This window comes from Vicugna pacos, chromosome X (assembly GCF_048564905.1).
Source record: "Vicugna pacos chromosome X, VicPac4, whole genome shotgun sequence".
Taxonomy (NCBI): Eukaryota; Metazoa; Chordata; class Mammalia; order Artiodactyla; family Camelidae; genus Vicugna; species Vicugna pacos.
In genome coordinates, this window is record NC_133023.1 from 4,167,071 (window position 1) to 4,193,724 (window position 26,654).

Consider the following 26,654-nt stretch of genomic DNA (forward strand, 5'->3'; position numbering starts at 1 on the left):
CCGCGGACCTCTCAGGGCGCATGCGCAGTGGCGTGCGGGGCCGCAGCCCTCCCGCCTGTATCCTGGAGCATCCCTGGCTGCTACATTCTCCCGGTGTGCTCCTCCCGCCGAACTCTTGATAGGAAAAGGCCGACCTAATAAGACTTTTTTAAATGCCTTGTCTTTTTTGCCTTGTATGTCTCATCTGTCTTTGGTTGCTCTGAGGTTTCTTTTCCCCCCAAACTTTCTGAACGCAACCTGAAAAGCACTGGGGTTGGGAAGGGGGGTTCTTTTTCCCTTTCTTTTTTTTCCCGCAAGTCTCAGAAATAGCTTTTTTCTTCCTGTTTCTATTTAGTGTTAGTTGGCATGCACGTTTAAATATAAAGATAGGCCCTTTCAAGAAGCAGAAATAACAAAGTTCCAGAGACTTTAAAATGTGGGCGTGTATTTCTCGTTAAGTGCCTAAGCTGTGGACTAGGGGACACCGGGATTCAGTACGAGTGTAGCAGTGGTCGGCAGTAAACCCCGGTGTCTCTTGTTTCCTCGTGGGTGTGAAATGACACAGGGCAGGTGCATCTCTTAGTACTGGCAAATAGTATATGCTCACTTAATTTATATTTTTAGAGCTGTGGTAATAGGAGGCATTCCCTGGTTTAGTCCAATCATGATTTCCCATTGAGGACACTGGACCTCACAGAAGGCAGTCTATCAAAGCCTTATGAGGGGACTGTGGCCCAGATGTGCTAGGCTGCTGTGTCCAAGCACACAGACAGGTTAGTCTCAACAAAAGGAGGGTGTTGCCTCCCACTTCTGGAGGCCAGAAGGCTGAGGTCAGGGTGTAGACGGGCTTACTGTCTTGAGGACTGGGAGGAATGGATTGGGTCCAGACCTCTGTCTTGGCTTGCACATGGCTTTCTTCTTCTACAGATCTTCTCTCTGTGCATCAATTTTTATGTCCAAATTTCCCCTTTTTATAAGGATACTGGTCATATCTATATGTATAACCACATGCTAAGTTAATTACTTGTATAAAGACCCTGTCTTCAAATAAGGTCACATTCTGAGGTAATGAAGGTTGAAACTTCTACATAATTTATTTTCTTCAGCCTGTGACAGGTTTATTCCACAAACATTGGGCGCCTACTTTATGTCCATGCCCACCTACTGGAACCTTTAGAACCCTTGCTCCCGGTTGCTTTCTATTCTTGGAAACAAATGAACACACAAAGGAGAGAGTTATTTTTCTCTCCCTGTTATAATCAGCATTGCATCTGTTGATTCCTAAGATAAAAGGAGTATTTTTAAATGGTGGGGGGGGAGGGAAGCTCCAGTGCCAGCAATGAGAATTTGAAACAGCAAGGTTAAGGACGGAGCTGTAGATCTCTGTGTAGGGGAAAGTGGGCTCCTTTAGAAGGAGCTTCGGGAGTTGCCTGAGTTTTGAAGCTTCCTAAAGATTTGCTGCAAAAATAAGCAAACAACATAGATGCAGGTGGTGAAGATGTCAGACGCCCTGGTTTCATGCTTAGCAATCCTTTAGCCGGAGAACTCACAAAAGCAGACTGAAACTTTGCAGTGCAGGCGACAGACAGCAGGCATCAGAGTACTGATATCTTAAGTGAAACTTTGACACTCTTTATATATATCCATGTATATGCCACATCCTGTATATATATATACATAATTTTATTTGTATTTTATATTTACTTGTTTTCCTTATGTACGTTATGTGTGTATCCATCCATACATAAGGCATTTCATACACATATATAAAGTGTATATATACATATACATACATATATAGATATATTGTTTTCTTTCTATTTAATAAGATCAAACTCTAAACAGGACACAATAACCAATGACCTCTTAGGTCAGTTCTAAGAGTCGTGATCTGTCAGTTTCAGAGACTTGGAAATTCCTTTTGGACCTTGCAGATGGGAGACACTTACTCAGAGAGTGTATCAGTCTGCTCGGGCCTCTGTAACGAAGTATGAGCTGGGCAGCTTAAAGAAACAGACGTGTAGTTCTCATGGGTCCTGGGGGCTGGAAGTCTGAGATCAGGGTACTGGCAGATTTTGGTTCTTGGAGAAAGCCTGCTTCTCGGTTCTTGGATGACTTCCTTCGCTCCGTATCCTCTCACGGGGTGGGGAGGTGGGGATGGAGTTCTGGTGTCTGTTTTTGTAAGGGCACTAACTCCATCGTGGAGGCTCCACCCTCATGACCTCACCTAGACCCAGTTAGTCCTTGTGTTTTATAAGAAATATATATTTAGTCTTCATTCCATTTCAGACAGTTCCTAAAACCCTTGGAATTTCCTAAGTGAGGAAAGAGATCAAGGTGGCTTTTATTATGCTAATAAGGTGACTTTTGCAAAGCATCAAAGTATGGGGACTAGTTGCCAGAGGAACAAATTATGTCATTAGAGAGTTGGACCATTCAGTTCAACCCCCAACCTCCAGGGAGGGGAGAAGGGCTGGAGGTTGAGTCAATGACCAGTGGCCAATGATAAAGTCAATATTGCCGTGTAATGAATCTTCTATAAAACCCCAAAAGACGGGGTTCAGAGAGCATCCAGGTTGGGGAACAGGTGGAGGCCGTGGGAGGGTGGTGCACAGGAGAGGCCCCGGGGGCTCCACACCCATTCCCTGTACGTTGCCCTGTTCACCTCTTCCATCTGGCTGTTCCGGAATCACATTCTTGCATACAAAACCAGTGAACAGTAAGTAAGCTGTTTTGCTGAGTTCTGTGAGCCACTCTGGGAGATTAATCAAACCCTAGGAGGGGGTTGTGGGGATCTCCACTCTAAAGCTGGTCTGACAGAAGCACAGGTGGCTTTCGATTGAGGGTTGCGTGGTGGGCAGTCTTGTGGGACTGAGCCCTCACGCTGTGGGGTCTGATCCTGTCTCAGGGTAGACAGAATTGAGTTGTATTGTAGGATACCCAGCTGCTGTCGGAGAATTGCTTCCTGGTGTTGGAAAACTCTGCATTTGGAATTGGTATCAGAAGTGTACTTCCAAAAACTCCACCTCCAAATACCGTGTCATTTGGGGTTAGGGCTTCAACCTGTGGATTTTATGGGGACACAGGCGTTCAGTCCATCATAGAGTGTGTCTTTTCTTTCTCTATTCAGCTGTTTAAGAAAATATATATTCTCTCTTTATTCTTGTGGGGTTTTTGGGGGTGGGTGGGAGGAAGTCATTAGGTTTATTTCTTTCTTTCTTTAACAGAGGTACTGGGGATTGAACCCAGAACCTCATGCATGCTAAGCATGTGCTCTACCACTGAGCTATACCCTCCCCCTCTCTCCATTCACTTCTTTAAAAAATGGGTAACCCTGGTCCCTTACTTGCTTCTGTACTGTATAGAGTGACCATGTTGTCCTGGTGTGCCTACGACTTTTCAGTTTTGTGCTGAGAGCCCTGCATCCCGGAAGCTTCTCAGCCACAGGCTCACGGGGGCCCTTCATGCACCTGCCACCTGTCCTAAGGTGCAGTTGGACTACGACTGAGGTAGAGAAAGGGTGACAGGCATGAGTCCACCTCTCCTGGCGTTTAAAGCCAGGGGACTGTGTGGCTGGGGGCAGGGGATGAAGCTGACATCTCTGTAATCAGTCGTCCAGACGTGCCTGTGAGGACTGGAAGGGCAGGTTGTGCTGCAGATCTCTGGCCTCAGGGTCCAGTGCGCTGTCCTTCTCTCCTAGACATGGCGCCATGGCGGCCTTCAGGGCAGAGTGGCGAGCTGGACAAGGAGACTTTGCAGGTGACCCCACGGGCCTTAGCAGGCAGGAAGGGTCACAAAGAAATAAATGAGTGCTGAATTGAGGTTTCACAGCCTCCGTAAGCCAGTCACCTGCGTACCCCTAGTTCAGGGATTTCCCCCACGGCACTGTTGATATTTTGGACAGGAAAACTGTTACGGGCTGACTCGTGTCCTCCAGAATTCCTGTGTTGAAGCCCTAGCCACCAGGGCCTCAGAAAGTGACTGTATTTGGAGATGGATCTTTAAAGAGGCAGTTAAGGTACAATGAGGTCATGAGGCTGGGTCCTGATCCCATAAGACTGATGTCCTTATAAGAGGAGGAGATCAGGATGCAAACACACACACAGGGATGTCCACTGAGGACACAGGGAGGAGACGGCCGTCCACACACCAAGGGGAGAGGGCTCAGGAGACACCAGCCCTGCTGACACCTGGATCTCAGACTCCAGCCTCCAGGATGGGGAGACAGTAAATATCTTTTGTTTAAGCCATCTACTCTGTGGTGCTTTGTCATGGCAGCCATAGCAGACTAATACACTCATTTTCAGGATGGGGGCGGCAGGGGGCTATGCTGTGCACTGTAGGTCTCCACCTCCCTGGTCTCCACCGACTAGCTGCCAGTAGTTCCTCCTACCTACCTACCTCTCTGTCTGTGTATCTGTCTATGTATCTATCCATCCATCCATCCATCCATCTTATCTATCTATCCATCTATTCATCCAGCCATCCTATCCATCCGTCCATCTGCCCATCTGTCTTATCTGTCTATCCATCCATCCATCCATCCATCTGTCCATCCACCCATCCATCCATCCGTCCATCTATGTATCCATCCATCCATCTTATCTATCCATCCACCCATCCATCCATCTGCCCATAAGTCTTATCTGTCCATCCATCTGTCCATCCACCCATCTATCCACCCATCCATCCATCGATCCATCTGTCCATCTACGTATCCATCCATCCGTCTATCCATCCATCTATATATGGATCGATTGATCTATCCGTACACACATGCACACGTGTTTATGGAATCGCATGTGTATATGTAATCCCAGTGGCCATAGTGAAGCAGGAAAGCAGGGTGAGATCTCAGAGGGTGTGCCCTGCATCTGCAGTAACCTTTCCTGTATCCCTTGGCTCCCAAGAATTCACAGTGCAATTCGAAGAGCATTCTGTCTTGAATTCAAGAGAGAGAGGGAAATTAAAAACAGACTCCTTGTACAGCTAAACCACTTCACTGATTCATTTTACATCATCCTCCTGACAAAATCTTGCTCACTGCTGCTCAGACAGTGTGTCCCTCTGTGCTTGTAAAACAAACGTTACGTGTCCTGCTAATTAACCCTTTCCTCAGCGATGCCAGACAGTGAGGTGACAGAGTTGTGCCAGGGTCACTCAGCTCCTGGGAGAACTGGGCTCTGTCTCTCCAGTTGCCGCCCCCCATGACCTGTGTCAGCCCCACCCTCCTCTTCTGGTCTGCGAGATGCGGGTCCCACCCCGTGTGGATGTAGTGTGGTAGGTCGGGCCGGGGACAGCCATTCTCTGCAGCTGTCCGCAGGCAGGTCCCTGTAGGCTGTGCTCTGCACCACCCATGGGGAGCTTACGCGCCTTGGCCTCTCCCTCCAGCCTGAGGAGACTGGCTTCTGCATTGCATTCAGAGTCAGGATGGGCACATGGGTGGATCTTTCCCTGACGATGCTGGGAAACCCAGAAGCTCAGGCTTCCTACACAGCTGGTGTGGAAGAGGGGCTGTGGGCAGTGTTGGGGTGCTGGTGCCCACGGTGGACGGACGTGCCTGGAGGTGCTGGCACCATGGTCCCTTTTGCCTCTTGCCCACATTCACAGGCGGACTGCCCGGGGCCCCGAGCGCAGAACCTCCTGTCCCCGGTAGCATCACCGCTCGGCCTCGCCGAGCACAAGTGCTGCCCCAGAGGAGGCCCCCGGCTCGTGGGTAGGGCCGTGATTCCACGCGGCGGCTTGTCTGAGCTGCAGGGCCCCCTGTCAGTTCTCGGAAAGATTTCCTCCAGGCAGGTCTGCAGCACCCCCAGGACACAGGATGCCTGGTGCGTGGTTCAGAGTGGCTTTTTTGTTTCCTAAGCCCTGTAGTCATCTCCACCAACCCTCAGCCGATGGGAACGTCCTTGCTGCGTTAGGAACAATCTCTTCTTTCTCGAGAGGCAGCCCACGTCATTTTTCTTGTCAGATAAGGGAGGAATCGGAGCTGCGGGGAAGTTAAGTCTGTCGCCCCAGGTCACACGCCTGAGAAGGCACAGGGAGGGTGGCGTCTGGCTTCCTGTAAAGGAACCAACAGGCGGAACTATCTGTTTCTAGATTCTTCTCTGTGATTTTAAAGTTTCCTAGACTGTGCGTAAGTAATAAAACCCATAAGCCTAAAAGACATCTTTTGTGAAAATCGAATATATTCATGACTGTATCTGTCTATCTGTATTTGTCTGTATTTTTCCATCTCTTTCCAGCTGTTATCTTCACATCTATCCCTGTCTGTCTGTCTATCCATCCACCCATCTATGCATTCTTTCTTTCTGTCTGTCTGTCTGTCTGTCTGCCTATCTATGTATCTGTCTGTCTATCTTTTGGAGACCACCAGCAAAAACCTGAGAAAAAAAAGGAAAAAGAAAGGTGCAAAAAATAAACAGAAGTAGTATTTTAGTTTGGTTCTTTCTTCCACCATTTGCATGTAACTCCATAAAGGCAGCGTCAGGCAGCAGCCATGGTGCTCGACTGTGCCCTTATTTATTTGAGCAGCTCTTAGCCCAGCCAGGCCCAGAGAGGGGGGTTTCTGCTGTTCAGCTGCCCCCTCACTCCTGGGTGGCCTGACCCAGCCAACCTCAGTTAAGCAGACAGCAGCGGGGAGTGACACCAGGGCTGCTGGCTGCCTCCTCTCTCCCCCCCTCCCCAAGATGACAGAAGCCTGGAAAAAGCAGCGCACCTTGCACCATCTCTCCTGGATCCGCAAGCCACCTGTCCACTCAAAAGTCTTTGTACCTGAGGTCAAGGATGCTTTCCCCAGGTTTGTTCTTTTTAATCTAGCATTTCCCAAACAAATAACACACACTGTTTCACGAGAACGTCGTATCTGTGAACTTGCCCTTAGGTTGGATCCCCCACCCTGCCCCCAACATGCTTTTAGAAATGCCAGACTGCCAGTGTGCTTGCGGTCCACTGGGACCCTCTGGCTCTCTCTAACTACCAGCTGTCCTGAAGCATCATTACTGTGAATCTGGGATTTGAGCAAGTCATTGGGACACCCAGAGCTTTGAAATAAGAGTAAAATTACGCAGTAAATTGTACAGAATGGGAATCTGAAGTACCTCAAAGAGTGACGACTTTAGGGATCATCAGAGGAACGGGACACGTGTTTGTGTATCTATATATGTAGACATGCGCACACACTTACATTGTATATGTGAATAACTGAGTTGTGCATGTGATTGTAAGAATCATGAGGAACTGTCTTTACGTAAGATTTAAATACAACTTACAAAGACTCACCTACTTATGTTATATAGAAAGAATATGAGTGGGAGGGTTTAAGGGACTTAAGAGGAAAAAGTCATTACTTATCACTGGAACACAGTTGACTTAATGTAACATCCTGTATTATGAGTAAATAGCTATGTGTGTGGCATTAAGAGACTTAAGGTGAAATTTCTTTCTCTACAACGCATGGTGTGTTTACACGTGTAATAAGACTGCCCAGGCTTGAGAGTCCTGTAATAGGTTAAACGGAGCAGACGGACGACGCGGCTGCAGTCAATGTATTCTGTGCTTTTGTGGGCGTATTTTGGTTGAGTATGTTTGTTGGCTGCTGTTACATGAATGTGTAAAGAATAACATTTAAAAAGCATATATTTTAGCCCCATTTCCTACGGCCATGTGCCCCGAAACCACCTCCAGGGCAGTCAGTTCCCATCACTCCCTCCTCCTGAAGGAACCAGAATGCCATTTAAAGGAAGGTAATTTACTAGGGCTCAATTTTGGGTTTAATAATAAAGCTATAACTTCAAGCTCCCAAAAGCAGTATATCACGGACAGGGCTGTGATTAGCCCAGCTTATGAAGAACCGGCCGTGCATGATAACTAAAACCTGCAAATAACCAGAAACACTCGCCCTGACATGGCCCAGAATTTTGCGTCCTCCTCGGACACTCGGCCCCCGTCCACGCTGCACGCAGCCCATGGGGGGAGGACTCTGTGAGTGGCGGTTGCATGCATTTTTGCCCTTTGCTGGACAAGACCGATTCCATGTTTAATCCCCATGGAAGGTCTCCAGGCCGGAGACAGGAGAGTGCTTGTGGCGTTTTTGCACGTCTGGGCTTTAGTAGGCGGCAGTGTCTTGCTGGGGCAGAGCTGAGCCCAGCTGGAGGGTATGCAGAGCTGAGCCCGTGCATCCAGGATGATCCAAGCCGCTGCAGCTGAGACAAGAGGAAGGCAATTGTAGATCCTAACAGGGCAGCTGCACAGTGGATCCGGGGGCCCCAGGCTCCCTCCAGCCAAGAGAGGGCCCTCCTACGAGGACCAGGTTGCTCCTTCCCGGGTGCCTGGTCCGCCTTGAGATGCTGGCTCCTCTCACTGAGGCCCCCGTGACCAGGCCTTGGTCGTTAGGTTCAACCTTGTAGAAGGAGTCTTTGCTTGCAAGTCTTTGACTGACTGCATCATGCCCGAGTCCTAGGGCACTCTGGAACTTTCCACCCACTGTTTCTCCCCTGGGCCCTCCTCTGTAGAGTGCAGAGTGAGAAGGCGTGCGCGGTGTTACCGGGGGGGGGGGGGGGCTCCTCTGGTGGTCAGCGTGGTTAGAGGCATGTCACAGCTCACCTGACTCCCACCCTGGACAGTGTCGTCTCTACGCCTCCCCCTTCCCCGACCTCGGATCACACTGGTTAGCACAGTCCCGTCAAGTGCCGTCTTTTCGCTTTCAGTCTCTGAAATTGGCCAGAAAGGAGCGTCTGTTTCTGTCGCAGGCGCGGTGGCCTGGTCGATGACCTCCGGTGAATAACCTCACCTGGAGCGCGGCAGACCCGAGAGCGTACTTTCCCGGGGTCACACAGCTGGCCCGCGGCCGGACTCCAAGGCCTCCTTCCAGTTTCTAAGATACAGCCTTCCGGGGGAATAGAAATGGTGACAAGGTACTAACTGGAGAGCCGTGGCTGAGGTGTGGAGAAAACCAAGTCCCCGAGGAGTCGTCTGTGCAGGCAGCCGGAAACCGTGTGCGCTGTGTGTTCCAGCAGCAAAGGCGTAAATGAAGGAGGGAGGAGGGGCTTGTGAACAGCGTTGGGATCCTGTCCCTCCCCGGGGTGGTTCACTTCTCTATTCACCCCCCACCCAGTAAGGATGATTCAGCGAGACCCCTTAGAGAGGGTGAGCTCTGATCTGTGCCTCGGGGCACAAGGGGCCACCACCCACCTGAGTGCCCAGGCTGGCAAAGTCTGCAAGGCCAGAGACTCGCAGATGCACGACCAGCTGACCTCGGTGACCGATGGGGACTGACAGGTGGGAATTTTGCACCCATTAGGACTTCTACTCCTGGAAGGAGGGAGGGGTGCTCCAACCAAGAAGGAGCCACCCCCAGCGTCAGGAGTTGTAGATGGGGAGAGGTCCGGCTGGGACAGCTCGCAGGAATGCCCCATCGGGGATCGGTCAGCCTCCAGCGTCCTGAAGCCATGTCCCGAGGGTACCTGCTGGAAGGGACCGCTCTGCCCCTTTGGCCTTATCTTTCCCTCCGCATTCCGTGCAGGGACGGACCAGATTGCAGCTGGAGGTGGGGTGAGTGATAAATCAGAACGCCGGGAGCTCTTTCCTCATTCTCTCCCCTCCCAGACCAGCCAAACCTCACCCTAACTGAGGGTGACTTAGCCCTGAATTAAACCTGCAGAGTTTTAGAATTGCTAAACTGAATATTCAGCTTTGAGCCCTCAAGCATTCAGTGACCAGAAACATCACAGGACACGCTGGCATTTTTACCACAGCTGGTACAAACCGTCTCTCCAACGAGGTGTACAGAGACACCACCCCCACCGCCCCCCTGCTCCCCAAGACTAAATGTCACTTTTTGGTGACGTCTGACTCATGCTTATTCAGGTTAAAATATTTTTTTCGGGCTTCACTGTACTGTCCTCCTGGGTCACCATTAAGAATGAGAAACATATCATCACCGGCTCCATTATGTATTAATTAAGTGAGTGCCTGCCAAGAGCCGGAGGCACACGAAATAATTAAAAATAAGCCATGTTTTATTTATAGATGTGGAATCATGACAGCAGAGATGGAGAGGTAGTCTTTACGCTGTTGTTTTTGTTTTTTTTTTTAACCTAAAGAAAACAAAATAATGATGGGAGGAGACATGCTAATCTAAGAGACGCTGGAAGTTATCTTTTCTGGGGAAGTGTCCCTAAGGTGTGTGAGCAGAGACGCCCAGGCTGACTTCCTCTGTGTCGACCCGATGCCTGCTTTCCACCCACGAGCCTCAGGGCGGCCAGGCTGACTTCCTCACCCTGGGTGTTGGCAGAGAATGCATTCCTCGGGGCTCTGGGTGCCACGTGCATGCGTGTCAGACACGGGACGGGAAGGGATGCCGGACCTCTGGGCAGCAGACTGTGCACGGAGCATCCAGAACACAGCCCTCACCCTGACAGCCCTGACCCGGGCCCCGAGTTCCTCCCCATAGGAGAGCAGTGGTCCCCACGTGTGTCCCCACCCCACCATGTCCAACAACACGTGTCCACCTCCCTGCAGTGCACGGAGCCAGTGCACAGCGACGTATTCTTGAGTAAATGTCCATCCCCCTCCACTTCCCCTCCCAATATCGTGGCACCAACAGATAAAGATGACAGTGAAGTATTCAGAGCGAGGAGGTGTGCCACTTTGATGACTGCCACGGGGTGACTACTCAGTTCAGGAAGTGTGGCTCCCCTCTGATTTATAGAGGAAGCTCGTGGGCAGGAGGGAAGACCTTGTGGAGAAACATGGGCAGTTAAATAACTTTTTTATGATAGATTCACCAATTATCTGGTGATGACTTTATGACCAGTGCTGGTCAGTATAACTTTGCCAGGCTGTCCAATGACTGTTCAAAGCCCGGGAGCTTTTGGCTGGAGCGCTGCCCAGGGCGGTTGTCGGAAAAGCTGGGCGAGATCCCTGCGGAAAAGGCGTCTTGTGTGAGTCTCTCGCTGAATGACTGACTCTGTTCGAAAGCCCCCGAAGGACTGGTGAGTTGGATTAAGTTTTTTTTGCATCTCGTCTGCTAAGCTATTGAGATAAACGATGGCAGAAAATGGCTACTGGGGATAGGTTAGTGGCGCGACTTCAAAGGACGTCAGCGGATTCCTATTTTGGTCCCTTTCTGCAAGTTACGTAGCACGCGGGGTAAGACTTAAGTCTTAGCTATGGCAGATGGACTTTTAAACTGTGTGGTGTGAGACTCAGGAAAGAATGTTTTTTAATCTGTAGCGTGACATTTTCTGAAAAGTTGTAAAACCACCTACAACAGTTTATCTGATACGTATTCATTTGTTTGCTCTGAAACGGAGGTCTTCAGGGAGAGGAAAGCTTGCCACGTAGTCTTTGTCTCTGTCTTTCTTTCTTTTCTCTTTCTTTCTTAACTTACTTTCTTTGTTTCTTTGTTTCTTTCTTTGTTTCTTTCTTTCTTTCCCTTCCTTCCATCCTCCTTTCTCCCTTAATCCCTCCCTCTGTTCCTTTCTTTTCTTTCTCTTTCTTAACTTTCTTTCTCTTTCTTTCTTTCTTTCTTTCTTTCTTTTCTTTTCTTTTCTTTCTTTCTTTCTTTTTTCTTTCTTTCTTTCTTTCTTTCTTTCTTTCTTTCTTTCTTTCTTTCTTTCTTTCTTTCTTTCTTTCTTTCTTTCTTTCTTTCTTTCTTTCTTTCCCTTCCTTCCATCCTCCTTCCTCCCTCAATCCCTCCTTCTGTTCCTTTCTTTTCTTTCTTTCTTTCTTTCTTTTCTTCCTTCCTCCCTCCCTCCTTCTTTCTCTTTCTCTTCTTTCCTTCTTTCTTTGTCTTGTTGAAAGTGGTATTTTGGAAACACAGCATGGTAAAAAAGCGTGATGGAGAGCTTAGAAACTTAAGAAACTTAAGAGGAAGTGAGTATACATTTTGTGCCATCATTTACTTACAAGAGAAATTGAGTATACTTTTACTCACCAAAATCTTAAAGCCGCTGCTTCTGAACTAGAGCCAGTGAATAGAAAGAAGATACCCCTGTCATCAAATGGAAAATCAGTGTCCTTCTAAGCTTACCGCCTCTTGCTTTTCTAAAACATACAAGTTTGAGGAGTTAATAGCCCTTCCACTTTTTTTAAAAAACCATCTCTTCATGTCACATCTAAATCCTTCCATTTAAATATACAAATGCAAAATCTGCCATGAGCCACCAGAATCTGTGTCCCGGAAAGTGCAAAAGAAGCACATTTCCTGCCTTCCTGAGAGGCACGCACGTAGATCAGTGTATCTGTCCTCAGCACCGTGGAGTCCAGCGCTTCCCGTGGCTGCGCGGGCTGGGTTTTCGGACGTGCTGTTGATTCCTGCAGCGTCTGGGGCTGTGTTTGGCTACCTGGGCTGTCTTTCTGAAGGAGCTGCATTAACAAAGGAATGAGTCTGGGGTTCACAAATCAACCTCTCCAGTATCAATTTTAGGAGCTTTATTTGGTTCATTTAAGGCGGCTGGTAATTGCAAAATCCACTTCGCCTGTGTGCGTGACTGTTAGTCTGTTGGCCCCTTGAAATTCTGCACGTGATCTCTAGCATTCATTTTTGTTACTTCTGGCCAAGGGGGTCTGCCTTAGCACTCAGCTGCATTCTTTTCCCTTTTCTTTCCTGTTCATTGTGGTTTAATTCTGACAGCCCTGTGAGGGTCAGATATATTAAAAACTAAACATTTGTATAGGCAAACTGTTTCCTGAAGTCAATGGCCAAATGTTAAAATGCTATTTTTCATATCGTTTATAATCTTGTCACAGGCCACTTAACGAAGTTCGGTTAGATTTCAGTGGACACTATCTTCCAGAGCAGTCTGCTTTTCTTCCCTGGCATCGAGGGGGCGGGGAGTAGGTAACTTTACTACAATTAGTGTGTATGGTGCAGGATTTCACGCAAAGGAGATGTGCTAGCTGTGCGATAATTTCCATATACTTAAACCAACCAGCAAACAAACAAAAAGGAGAAATTCCCAAACTTGCCGCCGCTTAGATCATTGCAGCTTCTAGGACCCGGTTTCTTTTACTGATTTCAAAACAAAACAAAAAATTGAAAAGTTGAGCCTGAAAAAACAAATCAACTTCTCTGTTCTGGAAATGTGTATCGATTACAGAAAGTCAGCGTCTGGGACAACGTATCCTTTGTGGTGCCTGCCACATGGAGTCTACCTGTTATGAACCAACCCCATGTATGGTTTTTTTTCCCCAAAAGATATGGACTAAGAAATGTGTGTAACCCCTTTCAGCTTAACTCTCCATCTTTATCTTGTGAGTGAACGATCAGCATGAATGATGACATACAGTTCTTGCTTAATTTACTTCTTTTTAAAAAAAAAAAGTTTAATTTACTTCTTAACCGAGTATCACCCTATTTCACGCCTACATCAGTTCTATCCTTTGTGCTAAGGCTTGCACTCTGAATTAGAGGGGTGATAAAAACAATTGTTGAAGACGATGTCATGTAAAATGGTGAAACTGTTTTATGGAACGACTGCTGCATTCTGTGATTATTTGCCAGGGGCAGTCTATGTGTTCACTAAACACATGATGATACTTGACAAATTATTTCTCCGAATTGGTATTTACAGGAACATTCGTGTCTGCCAACTGAGATATTGCCCCATATTCATTTATAATGAGATTATAATGTAACAACCGATGTTATCAGGACTCAGAAATGTAAAAGCTTTCAGCGCATGAAAGGAAAAAAAACAGCATAATGTCTCCTGTTTGGATTTAAAACCTAAACAGTATTGTCAGGCATCCCTTAAACGATTGAATGAAACAGGCATTAAAAATTTGTGGGTAAAACTCGTAAGCCGTGTTCTCCAGACCAGTCGCCCTCCCCCTTGTTTTGTTTGCCTCCTGTCTTCTGATGAAAATCCACGCCTTGTTTGGAGATTAACCCTGTAAAACTTGGTCACTGAGTCAGCGAACTCTTACCTAGCACCCTTGGGATGCAGGTGATAAAAGAGGTAGCGATGATGAAACAGAAACTCCTTCTTACCTCTCAGGGTGTCCAAGACGGGAAACCAAACTTGGCGAATACTGCAAGTGCCAACGTCAGGGATGATTGAATGCCTATCACCAGGAGGAAGTGCAGGCGAAGACACAGCGCAGGGCTCATCTCGGGCAGCCGGCTTGACTTCCAACTCTTATGCAAACCCCGCAGGTGGAACCGGATGGGTGCCGGGTCCAGCGTTCCTGTCTTCGTGGTTCCAGGTGGGGGTGTGTCTTGTCCACAGATAGATGGGGCATCAGGGCATCTCCTTTACAGGGCATCTCCTTTACAGCTGCAGCGCTGGAAGATGCGTTGCTGTAGGCACTGACTTGTGCACTGAAGGGTTTTCAGAATCTACCCACCAGATGCCAGTGTCAACCCCCCTCCCAGCTGCCACAACCAGAAACGTCTCCAGATCTTTCCCAATGTCCGCTCAGCTCCAGATGACAGCTGCTGACCTAAAATAAGTATTTAAAATGCATAAGGGCACTGCTGACAATCATTGAGACATGGAAGCAACCCAAGTGCCCATCAACAGACAGTTGCATTAAGAAGATGTGGTATATATATATATATATATATACACACACACACACACACACACACACACACACACACACACAGTGGAATATTACTCAGCCATGAAAAGAATGAAATATCGCCATTTGTAGCAACATGGGTGGACCTGGAGGATTTATTATGCTTAGTGAAATAAGTCAGACAGAGAAAGAAAAATACCATGTGATATCACTTATATGTGGAATCTAAAAAACTAATACAAATGAATGTGTATACAAAACAGAACCAGACTCATGGACACAGAAAGCAAACTTGTGGTGACCAAAGGGGAAAGTGGGGAGAGGAACAAATTAGGGGTATGGAATTAACAGGTACAAACTACTATGTATAACATAGATAAACAACACGGACCTACTGTAGAGCACGGAGAACCATATTCAATATTTAATAATAACCGATAATGGAGTATAATCTGCAAAAACCCTGAATCGCTATGCTGTACACCTGAAATGAACACAGTACTGTAAATCAGCTGTACTTCATAAAAAAAGTGAAATGCAGCAGGCAGAGCTTTGAGGTAGAGCAGGGTCCTCATTCTCAGCACTCCTGATCTTTGGGGCAGCATCTTTCTTTGACAGGGGGGCCGTCCGGTGCATTGTAGGATGTTTAGAACCTCCCACTTGGGTGTCATTGCGTACCCCCACCCCCAGTCCAAAATGGTCTGCAGACATTGCCAAAAGCTTTGTGGGGGTGGGGAAAACACCCTCTGTTTAGAATTACTGAACTGGAGATGAAAAGTAGCACCTGGGGGCATGAAGGAGGCGGGAAGGGGGCCCTTGTGTCCTGTTCTCAGCTCTTTCCCCCAGTTTCCTGGCATCTTCTCAGTTCTGCTGGAGGTGATGCCCCAGCTTGTCACATGAGTCACTGGCCAGAGTTTCCTGGGTCCCTCCTGGCCACCTCTGTCCCATATGAGGAAACTCTGGGTCTGGGTGAGGTCAGGGGGCTTGGCCAAGATAACCTTCAGCAGAGGCGGGCTTTGCCAGCACCTGACTCCTTGAATTACCTCTCTCCAAGCCCTGCCTTCCGCAGAACAGATCCATGGCCCTTTGTAACCACAGAGGAAAGAAAAAAGATTGCAAACCCAGATTTTTTGGTAAGTCGTTGGGCAGCAACACTAGTTCTGAAGCAGGGGATGTAAAAGTGACATAAAGTTGAACAGTCTTTATTTATCTGACAGAATGCAAAATATTCACTGTGCTTTGCTACAGAAATATTAATATGTGTGATTGCAGGTTGCTGTCCCAAACTTTGCTCAAGGTGTATGCATGGCATGATGTATTTTATGTATGTTGTATATGTGTATATTCACCATTACCTTCGTTTATATACATGTATGTACCTTTGAAGTTTTACTGAATGGCAGATATATACCTTTACCAGGTGTACTCAGATATCATTGACCTGTAACGTTGTATACATTTAAGGTGTGCAACATAATAGTTTGCTATATGTATATATTGTGAACCAATCACCACAATAAGTTTTGTAAACATCCATGACCTCATATAGTTACAGTTTCGGGCTGTTGTTCCAGTGGTTAAATGGTGGGCGTGACAGAATGAATACTTTGGTGTAGAAAACCAACATGTCCACTATGAGTGCCCAGAACTGTCCTGAAGGCAGCTAAACTTTGAAGGGGTCTTTGAATCCTTTTAATAAATTAACTTTGATTTTTTAAAAAAAAGCCATCACCTTCTAAAATCCGAAAAAAAATCCCGAATTCTGAAACGCATTTGGCCCCACAGGTTTGCTTTTCAAGACTGTGTACCTTGCATTGTAATTGTCAGCAGGGAAGGGATTATTTTTTAGCCCATGGTGACTTGGAGCATTAGATGTTGGTTGTACTGTGTGTGTATGTGTGTTTCCCGCATTTACTGTTTCGTCACATACGCCCATCTGCTGTCAGAAGCAACTTCTGCTGCTTAAAACCTTATTTATTTTCTGCACTCCCCGTGCTTTGCAATGATGTGAGAGCACTCAGAAACCTAAATGCAGCCATAAAAGTTGGGCAGAACATGTGTGCCTTTTGGTCCCTGGACCCAGGGAAGAGCCACTTCTGGCCCCTGCTCCTCAGTGCATGCACCTAAAAGACAAAGAACCCCTTACTCAATTTGGCTAGGGGGTTGTGAGGGCCCCACCTGGGATTCTGTGGCCTGGGGATGCTAAACTGAAAGGCATGTCTTCACGATGGAAAGGCTAGATGTGTGATTCCATTGAAAAAAAATACCAAGTCCATTTTTGGTTAATTGAGAACAAAGGAAAAACCGTCCTTTGGCGAGAATGTGTGCCTCTGGGTCAGGATTTCCCAGCCTGAACACGACTGAGATGTGGGGCCGGAGGATTCTGTGTTGTGGGATGGGTCCTGCGTGTTGTAGGAGGTTCCTGCCATCCGGGAGAGGCCAATAGCACCTGCCCAGTTGTGGTGACCAGAATGACTGCAGTCATTGCCAGTGCCTCCAGGGGGCAGGCGTTGGGGAGGGGCTGCGAAGTCACCCCTCGCTGACACCTACCGGTCTAGGAAAGACACTTAAGGATTAGTAAGACAGAGCTTGGACTTAGAGCTGGATTCTCCACCTTGGCACAAATGATATCTGGGGTTGGATCATTTTCTGTTGGCAGGGCATCGTGGGGTATTCATTTGCATCTCTGGCCTCTTGTGCATCATGGGATATTCATTTGCATCCCTGGTGTCTACCCACTGGATGTCAGGAGCACTGCCCGCATGCTGTGACAGCCAGAAATGTCTCCAGACAGTGCCAAGTATCCTCTGAAAGGCAAAGTCACCGGGCGTGACAACTGTTGGTCTAGGCAGACGCTGAACTACGTTGGGTCCTCTTTAAGAAATGGGAAAGAGAAATCCATTTTCTGTAGATAGTTCCCAGGAGTTTTTCTGCACCACCGTCTTTAGCACACGTCCAGTGGGTGACTCATCCAAAGGGGCGTCGAAAGCCGTTTGGCTTCATGGATGTTCTGGGTCATACCAAATAATTTGCATAGCCTGAGGCAGACTCACCATCGTCCGAAGCATGAAATGGATTCCAGGAACTTCTCATTTACAAATGAGTCCAAGTGAGAGATTCATTAATCGAGGAGGTGATAGTCACCACCGTCGAGAGCTGGAGGGTGCACACGCTGAAGGGTTTTGGGTGGGAGTGGCAGAAACCCAATGCCCTCTCGCTCAAACCCAGAAAGGGATTTTTCAGTTGCCTATGTGGGAGGGTCACAGAATCAAAGGAAGCATCCCAGGGACCAGGACAGCTTGCCTTTAAGACAAGTTGAGAATTCTTTGTAAGCCTACTTGACGTGACCCGTCGCTACTCTCTGTGGCTTCTGATGGGGGTGACCGCCGTAGCTGAGGATTGCTGGGTTTGCATGCTGGTTAAATTCAATGGTGTTATTACTGTTTTATGTACATTTGGCGGTGGGTGCTGTGGTAGTTATCCATCACTGCATAGCAAAGTACCACAAATTTAGTGGCTTAGAACACCACCCATTGATGGTCTCAGTTCTGTGGGTCAGGGGTCTGTGCATGGCTTAGCTGGCTCCCCTCTCAGGGTCTTTACAAGGCTGCACACTGTTGGCCACGACTGTATTCAAGATGTCACCAGAATCTAATTCCTTATGATTGGAGGTTTGAGGCCCTCAGCTCCTGGGAACCACCCCTTACCTCTAGGCATTTCACACCATGACTGTTTGATCCATCAAAGCCAGCGGGAGAGCAAATCCTCTGCTTGGAGTGTGTTCCCAAGGGCTCGCCTGATTAGGCCAGGCCCACCCACATCAGTCTCCTCTTTGAGTCACACAAAGTCAGTTGATTAGGGACATCAACCACATCCCTTCACTTTTTTTTTTCAAGTGACATGTAATTGATTTACAATGTTGTGTTACTTTATATCCCTTCACTTTTGCCATGCCCTACTGGTTAGAAGCACATCTTGGGTCTCCCCCACCCCAACATATACTCAAGAGGAGAGGATCACACAAAGGTGTAGGTACCAGGAGGTGGGAGCCTCTTAGAATCCTGCCTATGACAGATGCCTTTTTGTAAGAGGACCCGGGAGCCCAAGTAGGATTTAGGAAATGTGTGCCAAGAACCCAGTGGCCTAGTTCCAGACAGACTTTTGGGGAAACTGATATAGAAGCTGAAATGGCCGATGTTGATGTTAATTAGCTCTCTTTAGTGTCATTTATTTACATTTGATGATGGTGAAAGAATGAGAAATCCAATAAGTGGTTGAGTATTTCATGGCGTAAGGCCAGAACCTCCTCTTGTTCATCGAAGCGTTATTGTCATCATGCTCAGGAAACTGTCTTGGGGCTGGTGGCCCCTCCGAAAGTAAGAGATGGCGAGGAAACATCCGCTTCCTCAGGCAGGCTTGGTGAGGTCTCTCTGGACAATCCCTGCCTCCATCACCCAGGGGACCCCAGTGACATCTGTCCTCTACGAGCCTAGACACCGGCCAGTCTTGCCCCTCTGTTCAGTCCCGCCAGGTCCTGCCAACAGAAGTGTTCTCGCTGACTGGAAGTCATCACTGCATGGCCCTTCCCTCTGTCCTCACACCCACGGTCCATGGGACCCAAGGCTGCGGTCCCTGGGCCAGGCAGGTGGGTTGTAAAGACGTGACCTGCAGACCTGCTTGCTCTCCCCGCAGGAGTTTGCCGTTTGTCCACATCTCAGTTTGAGGCTGTCGCGTCATGTTAGTGATGCCAGAAGGCTTGACGGCATTGTTTTAAAAGTAAACTTCGGCTTGATGCGTCTTTTTTAACACTTTTTTTTTTTTCAAAAAATTGGGGTGAAATTCACCTAAGGTACAATTAACCGTTTTAAAGTGTGCAATTCGGAAGCCTTTAGCACATCCAACCCCTTTGTTCAGCTGCTACCTCTGTCCAGTTCTAGAACTTTTTCATTATTCCCCACCCAAACCCCATACCCTGTATCAGTCCCCTCCCCACCCCCGTTCCCAGTTTCCCTTCCTTTGAGCCTCCACCACTATTCCCCTTTCTGTGTCTACAGATTCACCTATTCTGGACGTTTCCTATAAATGGGATCACACCATATGTGGCCTTTGGTGTCTGGCTTTTCCTCACTCAGCACCTGTTTTCAGAGTGCATCCACATCCTTGTGTCTCTTGGACCCTAGTCCTTTTTATGGCCGAGTCCTATTGCGTTTCATGGCCGGACTGCTTTCGGTTTATCCGTTTACCCGCTGATGGGCATGTGAGTGGTCTGCACCCTTTGGCTCCTGTGAACATGCTGCTCTGAGGCCCGAGAGTGCAGGTTTGAGAGCGTGGCTCTGGTTCTCTTGGATGTATATGCAGCCGCGCGCTGGCTGGGTCGTCTGGCCGTCACGTGTTTGACTTTCTGAGGAACTGTCCTGCTGTTTCCCACCTCAAGTTTTAATCTCTGTTCATCACTGGGGTCCTTGTTTTAGGGGATTTTCTCTACTTGGGCTGAGCACCTGAGAGGCCCGGATACAGCCTCTCCCGTCAGAACTTGTGCTGAGGAAGAATGCCGTTTGGCTGGCAGTGTGCACTTGGCAAAGCCTCGGTTTACGTCACCGGCATGTGTGAGGCTTGTTTCAGTCTGCCCTGCAGCCTCTGGGGCAAGGCGGCACAGCCCAGGCTCAGGTGTAACACGAGGAGGGCGAATGCTAGACACGGGTCGCCTGATATACAGGGTCACGTGGTTCCAAGGTCATGGATTGACGCAAAGGCCTCGGGCGGTCAAAATCGTCCTGCTAGGGCTGTAGGTTGGTACCACCTGTTGGTAGCTCTTTCTCACGCTTGAAGCTCTGTAGGGGAAGTTGCTATTGGGAAGGGCAGCTGGTGTCCCAGGCTGGTGGCTGCAGTTCCAGGAGTCTCCGAGTTGATAGCTTGAATTCACTCTTCACGGAGCCAGGAGTCAACAGGGTCTCCTGGAATCCTGCCTCCCCCTGCCTGCTCTCCAACACAGGTCACTGGTCTTCCTCCTGCCGCCCGGCCTCTCTCTTCTCTCTGCCCCCGTGTGACCCTAGTGCTCACCTGCCTTGGTCTGGGGACAGAAGTGGAGGCTCTGAGGTCCAGGGGATGGAACCAGTGGGCCAGCAGCTTCTGAGTATTCAAATTCCAACGATATCGGGAGCCTGTAGCTTTGGGTTTGCGACGCTCATTTCCATGTCTCTTCCAACTGCCATTTCCTCACCCTCAGCAAAGACAGTTGCATCCAGCAGACAAATTAGGAATTGTAATAAACGTAATGGCACAGAAGTGGCTGAGTGATTGACTACTACTTATTTTTAGCAAAAAGGAGTGCTCCTGGCACAAAGGATTTTTAGGGAAATGAAATTATTCTGTACGGTACTATAGTGGTGGCTACATGTCGTTATAAGCCTTTGTCAGAGCCCATAGAATGTACAACATCAAGAGTGAGCCCTCATGCAAACTGTGGACTTTGGCTGATAATGATGTGCCCGTGTTTGTTCGTCGATTGTACCAAATACGCCACACTGATGAGGGAGGCTGAGGGTAGGGGAGTGTATACGTGTGGGAGGGGAGGGCCATGTGCAAACTCTCTGTATTTTCTGCTCCGTTCTGCTGAGAACCTGAAACTGCTCTAAAAAAATTAAGTCTATTAATAATAATAATAATAATAATAAAAAAAGAGTGCTCCTGGCTCCTGGCCAGCCATTCATTAGAAAACGAAGTAGCCCTCGTGCACAGCGATGCGTGTGGGATATACGCGACACCTAATGATATATTGCGTGAGATCCATTGGGAGCACCAATATGGCGACTCTGGGTGGCCTTCTGTAAAGAGTTACATAAATTCCGTGTGTTGCCAGCTACCTCTGAACAAAGCTACCACTAAACGCTTCACATGGGTTGTCTGTTCCTGTGATGTCTTCACGTTTGCGTCTTCTAAGCTGAGCGAATCTTGTGCATAGAGGTACGGTTTGGGTGTAACCATTTTCCCTTTGTTCAGGTAGTGACCTACATCACAGAGGCTAATGTCGTTTTGACCCATGACAGCTACATATCAGCGAGAGTAGGAATTGTTTCTGTAGCCCTTTTGTGTTTTCCTACCAATGTGACTGTTGGTTATTTTAGCAGTTGGCTTGGAATGCAGTCCAGTGCAGTCCACGGTGAGCTGCTTTCACTCATAGACTTGCTTGTTTTTCAATAAGACTTTTCGGATTTCCTCCTGGACCAAACCTGTAGGCCCTGTTGCATCAGTGCAGTCCCAAGAGAATTTTGCATGTGGCACAGAATTAATTACACTCTCACCTTCATCACTGTCTCTTGCAGGAGATACTTCTGTTTTTCCTGCAGTGATGCACATTGCTGCTTCTTCCTGGGATGCTGGAAGAACCAGAAATTCTTGAAGTGAATTTCTCTCAATGAAGTTGAAAATCAAAGCTGATATGCCACTGTTACGTTTATAAAAACTTGTTTAGAAATAGGGCTCTCTGTCCATTTTTCACGTACTGCACGGTCATCTTTGAATTTAAGTAATTTTGATGGGAAAGAATTAGCATCTACCTTTGGCAGCCTTTTAATAACAAAAATATGCTTTGATTAAAAAGCTTTCATGAGTCCGTGGAGATAATCTTGAAGATACTGCTCTTTCTTTGGAGATCTTACTGAAGATTGTGACTTTGGACTGTCTATAAACTCGTAAGAGTATCGGGTACTCATATTTAAAACAGGGGCAATATAAAGCATTTTCCTTGCCCACCAGAACCCTGTGTACCTGTGAGCTCCCATGCCTGCACCGTCTGCAGAGTCTAGAAAGCTCCATGAGCCCAGTCACTGGTGACCTTAGTGCTGAGCCACTGGCCTGCACTGTTCCCCCTGCTCCGTCCTGTCCCACAGTTTACTCTGTGGCGCAGACTCTGCTTTTGTCTCTTCTGTTTCTCCCCACACGTTGTTGACCTGTCCCGAGACCTTGGCTTCTCTCAACCATGTTAATTCTCCATCCTGGCGGTGCTGCCTCAGACAGAGACCCTGGGGAACCTCCTGCCAGCTGGATATGTTCCCGCCGGGAACATCGGGAGATAATTCCGTCACATCCACGTTTTCACATTTAGCAGAAAGAGAGAAAAAGAACAGAACATGTAAAGTTTCAGCCGCCTTCCTGCGTTTACAGAGGCGCACAAGGATACTCTGTTCTATACTTATATTTACATATGTGTTAATTCAGTCTGTGCTTTTTCTTTAAATGATGTAATACGTGTTTACCACTTTTTTTGAGGCATCACTTTACGTGTGATTAAACTCACCCACTTGCACAATTCAGTGGTTTTCACTCAATTACCAAGCTGTGCGATCATCACCGTGATCAGTTTTAGAACGTTTTCGTCACCCCAGCGAGATCCTTTATGCTCATTTCTGTTCATCCCCACTCCCACCCCTTCCCTGAGGATGTTTTTCAGATGTCAGGTTTGTCTCAGTTTCATCATGTTTCTTTGAAGCCCATGATGATTGTCCCCAGGGATGTTGGCAGTCATCAGATTCTCGCATCCTTGTCCCACCATTATTTTTTCCCCTGCTGCTTCAAATTATGGTCATTTGCAAAGGAAGTGCATACAGAGTTCTTTCCTACACTTAGGTCCTTAAGACTTGATTTCCCCTGTAAGCGACTCAGCATCTGTCTGGGAGACTCTCATTGCTTGAATGTCTCAGACTGCTGTCATTTGAACAAATGTAATTGTTTCAGAAGACACAGCTCAGAGCAGGGGTAAGGACACTGGGCAGACTACACGCTTTCAGACCAAAATTTTGAATCTGGACATAGAAGCATGCTCTGGAGTATTATTTGGTAACGATTTTGAAAAGAGAGGAAATAGAAAGTGGTATAATTTGGGAATATACAGTAGACCCTCCCCCCGCCGCCCACCAGTTCTGGTCCAGACAATGACTGATGAGTTCTTACCTACAGATAATAAAATGGGCACAGAAGCCTGGTCTGGGACTTTAGCTATTTATTGTCCATCTGCTGGAAGTCGTGCCCAGCTAAAAGCTTAATATCTGATAAACTCTTTTCTTTGTGGAAACTTCATCCTGCAGATAAAACATTGCTCTGAAATTGACTGTGATAAACCGGGAAGAATTGGTTGGTGAAGCGAGATGATAGAATCCTCGGAGGAAGTGACCCAACTCTTTAAAAATCCATCATAGTAAATGGCGAAGACATGCCCCGGGGTTTAGAGTCGTCCAGATAAAAATAGATATTATCTCCTGGCCAGGGACTCTGAAAAAGGAATGACTGAAGCGTTAGGACGTACTCAAAGGTAAAGGTCTGCCGTTGCAAATCAGCAAATCCATAAAGGGTCCAGCGGAGGAGGGACAAAGCAAGGAGTCCGTGTAGCAAAATAGGGGTCCCCCCTGAATGAACCCAGACTCTGGAAGGCAGTATTTGGGAGGTCGGGGAAGAGAGAAAGAATCATGAAATGAATGGCTTACCTTTCTGCTTAACATGTTAGGACAGAAACTCCAGACTCATCAAAGTACTCACCTGGTGCTGTAGTACTCAGACTCAATTTCATCTTTTAATGTATGTAAAAAATTTTGTTTTTGTTTTTGGAGAGGGGAAGTAATTAGGTTTATCTATTTATTATTATTTATTTTAAGGGAGGGACTGGGGATCAAACCCAGGACCTTGTGCACGCTAAGCACGCGCTCTGTCACTGAGCTAGACCCTCCCCCTTCCCGTGCCCTTCAAAACGGGACAGCATCCCCTCAGCATCAAAGCTAATCCGCGTGCAGCTGACTGTGCAAACTGCATCCGTGTCTTCAAAGCTGTGAGAACTGATGTGGTGGCGCTCTACTGCTGAGCTGTTACCCTCTCCGCTGCCTTTTTAAATTGAGGTTACCGTTGCGGGGTGGGGAGCTGTTTAGCTGTAGGCACGAAGAAGGGACGTTCAGCTCCTGCCAGCCTCTGGTACTCCCGTCAGTGCAGCACCTGTTTATGGAACCCGAGTTCATCAGGTTCCCTCTGACTGTTGCCTGTGGTCTTAGCTCCCTTGAGGTGGAACTTCCCCCTTTCCTTTCCTTCCCTCTCCTGTCGGACTCCTCGAGAAGGTCACAGCCCGCTTTTGTCCGGTCCTTGACCCCTGCCTTTCTCCCTGTTCACCACATCTCCCCGAATGGAACCGGTGTTCTGACGTCTCTGGTCTCTCCAACCCACTGGGGATCAAACACCAGGAAAGGTCACTGTTCACACTTGCGAAAGGCCCTTCCTGGCGAACATACGCACCTCGGATGACTTCAACAGGTAGGAATATTCGCCCCGTGGGGAGGAAGGCATTGCCCTCTGGGCAGCACAGAACTGGGGGCTGGAGACAGGGATTCTCCTGCAGTGTCCGCCGCCTTCCTCTGTGATGCTGGGGGAGCCTCTCACTTTTCCCAGGGCCCATCCTCTCTCCTGCAGATTGGGTTCTTCGGATTTTAATTCCTGGGCAGCATTGCTCAGACTCTACAGAGTCCGACCTGGTGGGTTGAGCTCAAACACCCATTTTCTCCAAAGGTCCTAGGCTAAAATTTGAGATCAGATTCTCCTGAGCTGTAAAACCAAAACCAGGTGTTAATTTAATGAATGTTACTGCACTTTCTGGGGTGGGGGCCGGAGGTGGTAATCGAGTATTAGGTAATTTATAAATGTATTAGGTAATTTATAAAAGTCTTCCCCTGAGACGGCTGGCACGCTCTGTAAATTCCCCCAGCTACCCTCGATTAATAATTTTGGGCTGAAAGCTAGTAATTATGAATCTACCTCGAAATCACGTTTTTAAATCCACACTCAAAAGTTGACCAACGGTCTTCATAAGTCAAACACCATTTATCAGCCTGGAAAGGGCCAGGCCCCTCACGGTGGCTGTTCGTCTGCTCTCTGTCCATCCCCCGCTCGGCCAGTCCCCGCTGCCCCTGCACCCGAGTCACACAGGGAATGTGCCTGCTCCCCACCCCCGCCCCGCAGGCCAGAATGGCTCCACCTGCCAGGTTCTTAAAGGCAAACACCTGCCCTCGTGATGGTTGTTAACCTGAGGGGCTGGGAGCTGCTGGTTCCCCTGGTGACTGAGGACCCAAGCTGACGACAGTTCCCCCTGTAAGTGGTCGCCGCCTCCTCCCCCGGGTGGGAAAGACTGTTGCTCTGTCATGCTCGCTGTTTGCTGGACACAGTGGGGTGTCGCTCCAGGACCCTTTGCCTATGCCGTGCAAGATCCTTTGTCCAATGAACCGCTGTCGTCTCTGCCGCTCTTGCCGGGGTCTTTCTTGGCTTGGACGCTGGGCAGCTCCAAGGCTTTCAGACCTGCGGGGTGCAGCCCAGCCGCCCGTGACGAGCAGGGAGAGCCCCAAGCTGGTGCTTCTCACTGGTGGCGTTCTTCTTAGTGCTGCAACTCCAGCCCGTGCCTGGGGAGGAGGGCGTGTATGATGCCTGTTAAGGAACCCTTCGTGGTTTAGTTGGCAGGGCCGGCGTGTCCGCCAACCCAGGAACGTGGGAGTGTATTCCACGGTCAGGTGACAAAACAGAAGTGGCCATTAATGCTTTGAAAATTCTATACGCGTTCATTAATTCAGTCTGTTTTCTGCTACCATGTTGAGCATAAAATGTTAAGATGATGAAGGCTGGTGTGCCAGCGACCAGGTCTTAAGATAAAGTCCAGCACCATTTGTTGAAGGTGTCACCGTGGAATTGCCAGTTTCTACGGCGAGGTGGTGCCAAGAAAGGCTAAGGGTGAGGGAAACGCAAGGCTGTTTCAGGGAGCCACCTGGGAAGGTAACCTTCCACAAGGTGTCAGTGTAAACACCCGGAGGACGTGGCCTGAGCAAGGACGGGGCCCTGCGAGGCCGGCTGCTGTGCACGGATGCAGGTCTCTGACCAGTAGCCATCGGCCATGGAGAGGGCCCGCCCACCGCCTGACCATCGCCGTCAGGCACCTGGCAGAACACACGTGAGCACCAGCGTGGTGGCAGACTCGGGCTGTTTACGGAGCTAACACGGGCCTTGCACACCAGGGCAGTTTCAGGAACATCGTGGTCACGGCTGAGACGAAGCTTGTTCGTCCTATGACTTGGTGCTGCAGGGATGCGCTTGGAAAAATGGATATAGGTGATGCTTTGATTCTGTTTTTT

The 26,654-nt window shown here is 48.3% G+C and overlaps 1 protein-coding gene across 8 annotated transcripts in view; it reads left to right on the top strand.

The window, feature by feature from the left end:
• The window catches only part of STS (steroid sulfatase), a 371,683-nt gene that overhangs the window by 1,562 nt on the left and 343,467 nt on the right, over window positions 1-26,654 (top strand). For 3 of the 8 annotated variants that reach the window (XR_012067470.1, XM_072956014.1, XM_072956009.1), the window contains exon 1: window positions 13,987-14,187. The exons of 2 other annotated variants lie outside the window; for them this stretch is intronic. Coding sequence is in view for 3 of the 6 variants with exons in the window: in XM_072956014.1 (XP_072812115.1) it covers window positions 14,123-14,187 (65 nt within the window). In the remaining 3 variants the exon portion in view is untranslated. Of the gene's footprint in view, window positions 1-10,818; window positions 10,971-13,986; window positions 14,188-26,654 lie in introns of those variants that run through there. 3 more of the 8 variants (XM_072956010.1, XM_031671238.2, XM_072956011.1) reach the window with 3 other exon arrangements.